The 8046-nt window shown below is 36.0% G+C and overlaps 1 protein-coding gene across 2 annotated transcripts in view; it reads right to left on the bottom strand.

The window, feature by feature from the left end:
• PIK3CD (phosphatidylinositol-4,5-bisphosphate 3-kinase catalytic subunit delta) overlaps positions 1-8046 on the bottom strand; it is a 912023-nt gene that overhangs the window by 262611 nt on the left and 641366 nt on the right. For both annotated transcript variants that reach the window (XM_044063126.1, XR_006363658.1), the window contains exon 13: positions 5387-5437. In XM_044063126.1, the coding sequence (XP_043919061.1) occupies positions 5387-5437 (51 nt within the window). The remainder of the gene's footprint in view (positions 1-5386; positions 5438-8046) is intronic.

Here is an 8046-nt window from a genome sequence, read left to right as displayed (position 1 = left end):
ATATATATATATATATATATATATATATATATATATATATATATATATATGGGTCTATATGACTATATCGACATGCCATAAGATCGACATCCACTATATCGACATGAAATCACCGACAAAGCACATTACCGAAAGTTCAAAAACCCGACAGTCACTTGTCCGACAACTGAAAATTAAACATCCGAAAACAGTGTGCTACATACTAGACTCCCATGGTAGTGTCAATCTGTCGAAGTACGCTAACATAAAGCACATAATGCAAGCAGAACCTCAACACGACAGGAAAGAAATACTATACTTTGCAGAACGTACTGCTTCCATTTCAAAGTGTCTTGCCATACCATATTACTTCGGTGCAGAGTACATATCGCTCTGAATAATGCGATTATTTAACTTGTAGAATTACTTTCTATTTCTAACTACCTACACGTGTTTATCCAGTCTTAATTGCTTTAAGATACTTTTATTTTCTGCTCATGCACTTTGCTTACTGTCGCTTTAAATAGTAGAAAGTCACTTGTTCGACAGAAAGCAAAGTGCATAAGCACAAAATAAAGCTATGTTAAAGTAATACACAGTGAATAAACACGTTCAGGTAGTTAGCAAATGGAAAGTAATTCTACAACTTACATAGTCACGTTACTCAGAGCGATATGTCCTCTGCACCGAAGAAATATGGTATCGCAACGGACTTTGAAATGGAAGTAGTAAGTTAGAATATGGTATGGCAAGGCAGTTTAAAATGGAAGTAGTACGTTCTGCAAAGTATAGTATTTCTTTCCTGTCGTGTTGAGGCTCTGCTTGCATTATGTGCTTTATGTTAGCGTACTTCGACAGATTGACACTACCATGGGAGTCTAGTATGTAGCACACTGTTTTCGGATGTTTAATTTTCAGTTGTCGGACAAGTGACTGTCGGGTTTTTGAACTTTCGGTAATGTGCTTTGTCGTATATATATATATATATATATATATATATATATATATATATATATATATATATATATATATAAGGGTCCCCTTCAGATGGTCGAACTTTTAAAAGCTCGACTTTCATATGGGCGAGACCATATGATCAAACTTTTAAAAGCTCGACTGGTCTGAATGGAGATCTCCGTAGAGCAAGGAATGGGAAGATTTCCCATTACTGCAATGTAGTACAATCTCGGAGTTGGTATATTTAAATAGCGGGGGATGTGGGGAGGCACAGCCCCCCCCATGTGGGTGGTGCATGGGGGGCTTGCCTCCCTGCTATCACTGTTTAGGTTTTTTTTATTGTTTATTTCTTTTTCACATTTTCATACATTCAAATGTTCGCTCATATAGTCTTGACCATATGAAAGTTGAGCATTTGGATGTTCAATTATGTGAAGTAGACCCATATATATATATATATATATATATATATATATATATATATATATATATATATATATATATATATATATTATACATATACAGTGGATATAAAAAGTGTACACACCCCATACCAGGTTTTTGTGATATAAAAAAATGAGACCACAATAAATCATTTCAAAACTTTTTCTACCTTTAATGTGACCTACAACCTGTACAATACAATTAAAAAACAAACAAATTTGTTAGGGGAAAAAAATCTAAAAAATAAAAAATGTACAATAAGCTGGTTGCATAAGTGTGCACACCCTTAAACTAATACTTTGTTGAAGCACCTTTTCATTTAATTAGAGCATTCAGTCTTCTTGGGCACACACCTGCCATCAGTTAAAGAGACTCTGATTAACCCCAAATAAAGTTCAGCTGTTCTAGTAGTATTTTCCTGACATGTACTCAGTTGCCTGCTACAGCAAGAGCCATGGTTCGCAGAGAGCTTACAAAGCATCAAAGGGATCTCATTGTTGAAAGGTATCAGTCAGCAGAAGGGTACAAAAAAAATGTCCCCAGCATTGTTTATACCATGGAACACAGTGAAAACAGTCATCAAAAAGTGGAGAAAATATATAACAACAGTGACATTGCAAAGAGCTGGATGTCCCTCCAAATTTTATAAAAAGACAAGACAAAAACTGGTAATGGAGGCTGCCAAGAGACCTACAGCAACACTGAAGGAGTTGCAGGAATTTATGGCGAGTACTGGTTGTGTACTACAAGTAACAACAATCTCCTGTATTCTCCATATATCTGGACTATGGGGTAGGGTTGCAAGGTGGAAGCCTTTTCTTTCACAGAAAAACATCCAGGCCTGGCTAAAATTTGGAAAGCAAAACATCAAGTCTCCGAAAAGCATGTGGGAAAATGTGTTATGGTCTGATGAGACCAAGGTTGAACTTTTTGGTCATAATTCTAAAAGGTACATTTGGCCCAAAAACAACACTTTGCATCACCAAAAGAACACCATCCCCACGGTGAAGCATGGTGGTGGCAGTATCATGCTTTGGGGTTGCTTTTCTTTAGCTGGAACAGGGGCTTTAGTCAAGGTGGAAGGAATTCTGAACAGTTCCAAATACCAGTCACTTTTGGCCCAAAACCTTCAGGCATCTGCTAGAAAGCTGAAGATGAAGAGAAATCTTACTTTTCAACATGACAATGACCCCAAGCATATATCCAAATCAACAAAAGAATATCTTCACGAGAAGAAAATTAAAATTTTGGAATGGCCCAGCCAGAGCTCAGACCTTAATCCAATAGAAAATCTGTGGGGTGACCTGACAAGGGCTGTGCACAAGAGATGCCCTCACAATCTAACAGATTTGGAGTGCTTTTGCAAGGAACAGTGGGCAAATATTGTCACGTCAAGATGTGCCATGCTGACAGACTTCTACCCAAGAAGACTGAATGCTGTAATTAAATCAAAAGGTGCTTCAACAAAGTATTAGTTTAAGGGTGTGCACACTTATGCAACTAGCTTATTGTACATTTTTTATTTTTTATATTTCTTCCCCTAACAGGTTGTTTGTTTTTCATTTGAATTGTACAGGTTATAGGTCACATTAAAGGTGGGAAAGGTTTTGAAATGATTTATTGTGGTCTCATTTTTTTTTATCACAAAAACCTGGCATTTTAACTTATATATATATATTATCTGGGAGCGGTACAGAATCCTGAAAGCCCAAAATCCTAAGACCAAAATCTCGAAAGTTCAAAATACTGAAAACTCAAAATACTGAAAACACACAGGATACCAACACTTACTATATTCCAGCACAAGTACATACAGAAACAAATAAAAGACAGACCATATTACTCTTCTCCAAGTATACTCAGGGGGGCAAGCCCCCCCTGCACCCCCACCCCCCTGTAAATTAAATAGACCAACCCTGAGATGGCACTACAGTGGGGAAAAGTTAATTTCCTAACCGGCTTGTATCATAATTACCATAAATATACATATTATACATTTTAGATGTTAAGAAATACGATGTTATGAGTTTTAGATGATCTGGTCTCAATGTTATGAAATTAGATGTTATGGGTTTTAGATGTTTTGAAGGGGACCTATATATATATATATATATATATATATATATATATATATATATATATAGATCTAGGACTTTTGATCGAAAAATCAAAAGTCTGAATCCATAATTACCGAACATACTTTACCGAAAGCAGTTTCACAGAAAAAGCGCTTATGGTAAAGTATGTTTTAAAAAAAAACATTAAACTTACTTCTATGCACTGGGGCAAGCCCCCCTTCACCCCCCCCACCCCCCTACTTTAATATTCTTACTCCGAGGTCGCACTACAGTGGGGAAAAGTGAATTTTCCCTTATCCGCACAGTAGTACAACTGGCAAATGAGCATACTTATCCGAAAGTGCTGTTTCGGTGAACAGCACTTTCGGTTAAGTATGCTCGGTGATTTCTGCTTCGGTGGAAAGTGCAGTCGTGGATCTGCACGGATCCCATATATATATATATATATATATATATATATATATATATATATATATATATATATATTATCTATGGAAGCACTCCATATAGTCGAGGATTCATAATGTCGAACATTAGTAATGTCGGCAGAAGTGATCAAATAATCACATGATCACAGAATGCCGACATTACTTTATGTGAGGTTGTGTACAGTGAGGAGTAGGAATTTACCACTTCACCAATGTTATGTGATGTCAGAGGTGATATATATAATTAACAGGGGAATGCAAGGGTATAGGCAGGCTTGCCCACTTGCTTTTTTCATTGATCTTTTACTGTCTGACATTGTCTTACTTAGATATTTTGAAGAACACTCATATGTAGCTCAGGCTAACTCTTAATCATGCTTTGCTGGGTGAATGCACAAGAATACAGAGTATTGTTCATCATTATGACCTATCTGAGTAGAGGCGTATTATATAGGAGCATAGTGTGCAACCAATCCAACTGCAGACAAGGCTGACAAATTGCGTAGAATTACGGTATGTGATTTTACCCTGGCTTTGTGGCACAAAGGGATGACGTGTGTTCACTTAGAGGTGTGAGTAATAAAGGAACGTGCACGATAGGGAAGACATTGCTGAAACTTAACATTCTTACCTCTGCCAGTTATGAAGGCTGGAGGTATTTGCCTCAGGGTACATACTCTCTCTGTAAATCCATGATTTGAACCAGAAATAGGTCAGAGGCATCTCTCTACAGGTCAAGCCTATGCTTTTAGGAACAACATCAGTCAAGGAAGTGGCCACCTCATTGAACACCAAACACCTATGCTGTTTTGGGCAAACACACTGGAATGCTATTGTTTACAGAAAAAAATCCTGATTGTAATTGGTTGAAAAGTGCAGGAGATAAAAGAAACTATAAACAAGAGAAGTGTTTGTTTCTGCTGGTGTTCCTGGGCACACCCATTCAGTGCAAACTGTGATTCTGAAAGTTTACAAGGTATTACAGTAGAAATAAATGTAAATGAAAAAGTTATCTGCTGGCTACATTACTATGATTACATATGCTCAGCTGTTATTCTGCTAACTCAGTCCTCTGAAATGACTGCTAACTGTGCCTCTTTGCTCATTAATGTACTCACCTACATTGGAAGCCTGGTCCTTATAGCTTAAGTGCTTACTACATGGAAAAAGATCGCTGGACACAGACAACAGTTTTCAAGTCTGGCTTATAAGATTTTCTTTGGTAAAGTAATCTGCTCACAGTGCAGAATTTCGTAGCCGGACCTAGCCATAGCATACCGCTTTCTCTAAGCTGTCTTTTTAACTACTACATTATATATCTATTACTCATATCAGTACCTTCTTTAAATTAAAATACTTTTTTTTACAATTGATATCCATATTATTACATAATGTCTGTTTTTTATCCATGACTGTCTGCTTTGGATAAAATGTTTGCATTGCTATAGTGTGTACATCTATAGGCAAACATTTTTCATATGTTGGAAAACGCACACTTACCTCTTCAGGTACTGGCTTTACATTTTCACCATTTTTACCGATCTCAAGGATCTAAGGAGGAAGAAAGGTAGATTAGTATTGTAAAATATGTAAACATACTTGAAACTAACTAAACCACTTCAGAATATTATTTTTTAACTACCTTTAAGTATGGCATTATTTTTATTGGATTAGGTGTTGCTTACTTTTAGACAGTCAAAAAGCTGATAATGCTGTATATACATACATTGAAGAGACAAATAATGTTGATATGAAAATGTTGAAACAATGAATGTTAACATGTGTTACACATGCTCCAAGGTTTACACCTGAGCAGGCTAAATCAGAAACAACTGTGCCCTCCTGCACCACTCACAGCCCCTGCAAAAACTATATATATAGACTAACTCCAAAATCACACATTTCCTAGGGAAAGGAATATTCTCCTACGTGGGAATATCAATCATGTTTAGGGAGACCAAATGGTGTTAACCAAGCAAACATCGAAGGTGTGAAACCACTGCCAAAAATAAACTTATAAACCAAAATAACAAGAAGTCCTAACAGATGAAAGCACTCAATTGTGTGTCAATAAATTGTCAACAGATGTGTACATAAGTTACCAATATATATAGTTTCACTTCAGAATGTCGAGTCACTGAAAACTCGAACTTCATATGCTCGAGACCATATGATCGAGTTTTCAGAAACTCAAATTTGTGAAGTTTTGATAAAAAAGACTTTAATTTAGTTGAAAATAATTTTTTTGCAGGGGGGCAAGTTCCCCTGCACCTTCCCTACTCAAATATACCATCTCCATGATCGCACTATAGCGAGGAAACGGGAAATCTCCCATTCTGTGCTTCTGCATACAGTGCAGAATGGGAGATTTCCCTTTTCTCCACTGTAGCACAATATTGGGAGTTGGTATATTTAAATAGGGGGTATGGGGGTGCAGGGGGGGCGTGCCCCCCTGCAGAAATGTTGTGTTTGACTTTTTTTTTTTAATTATTTCACTTCACAGTTTCGAGTTTCTGAACTCTCGATCATATGGTCTCGACCATATAAGTTCGAGTTTTCAGTAACTCGACATTCTGAAGTGAAACTATATATATATATATATATATATATATATATATATATATATATATATATATATACACACATATATATACATATGGAAATGATTTTTTAACCTGTAAATAAGATGAACAAAGTTAATTTCTATGGAGTTTTTTGCTGACAGCCTTTTGTATAAGATCTCAGTGTAGCGGGGTCAGAGAATTTGCCCTTACCCCACTGTTGTGCAGTCTTAGAATTGGTATATATATATATATATATATATATATATATATATATATATATATATATATATAATTTGATTAAATCTAAAATTATCTTTCTTTCTTTGTTCACTCTTATGGGCATTCAGATTTTTAGAAGACACTCATATATATGTAGAAAGAGAGAGAGTGGTGAGAGATGGTGATTATTTAGTAATGGTTTTAATCATATTTACAATCTGAAACATAAGTTCATGTAAGGATCTCTACAGAAACAAATAAACAAATCAATGCATTTAGTAGCACGTCTGTATAAATAAAGTAGAACAGTAACATTTACAATAGTGCATTAGGACAACTAATTTATGGAAAAAATTATACATAGAGTGCATGTCTGAGTGTGTGTGTCTGACTAAGTGAATCTGTGTAGTGTTTATAATGTTGTGCATGTGCACATAGGCATGCATATTGTACATACATAGCTGTTCCCAAAAAGTATGTGTAAGATTTAATTTTGAAAAAAAAATGTCCTAAGCCTTTGCAACTCTTTATACAAAAGCTCTTATTTCTTTGCTTATTTACTGAATTTCTAGTAATGTCAGGTTTGAGGGCTCTTCAACTACTTACTCCTTTGTTCTCCCTGTACGACTGAAAGATTTATAACATCTTCACTTTGTAGTGTTAAGCTTTTTCGCATTTTACCTATTGCTTCCCCAAATATAACATGTTCTGCAGTAATATCTTAGTAGGAAAAGAGCATGCACAGCTCCAAAGCTAGGTTTATTTGCAATATTAATTAAAACAATGAGTGAGAAGGTCACTGAAAAACCAATCAGTAAAAACAAAATGAAAACTCCAGCAAAGCTAGAACTTCCACTGAGTGACCTCCCAAACCTCTTGTATCACAGGCACATGGGATATATGCAAAAGATCCTTATGAACATCAGGTGTTTCAGCTAACTGGCGATTCTGAATGCCCATGACTTGTTTTGTCGTTTTAATGGACAATTTCAGGCCAATAAAGCCAAATACCACTAGCTGTGGATATGCATATTTTGGCCTTGTTATGACCTCATCATCACAGCACAAGCAGAGTGTTTGACTAAGCATAAGAAACACAGGGATTGTTTTTTTCAGTGACCTTCTCACTCATTGATTTAGTTTGTTGTTTGGGATATTTTTGCAGTGACCCTAATGATAATGGACTTCAGCTGGGTATAACAGCCATGTGTTTCTTATGCTTAGTCAAACACTCTGCTTGTGCTGTGCTGATGAGGTCATAACAAGGCCAAAATATGCATATCCACAGCTAGTGGGGTTTGGCTTTATTGACCTGAAATTGTCCATTTAAACGACAAAACAAGTCATGGGTATTCAGAATCGCCAATTAGCTGAAAC

The sequence above is a fragment of the Protopterus annectens genome, chromosome 2.part1 (genome assembly GCF_019279795.1).
Source record: "Protopterus annectens isolate FY-2018-M chromosome 2.part1, PAN1.0, whole genome shotgun sequence".
Lineage (NCBI taxonomy): Eukaryota > Metazoa > Chordata > Ceratodontiformes > Protopteridae > Protopterus > Protopterus annectens.
This window is presented reverse-complemented; position numbering and strand designations above follow the sequence as displayed.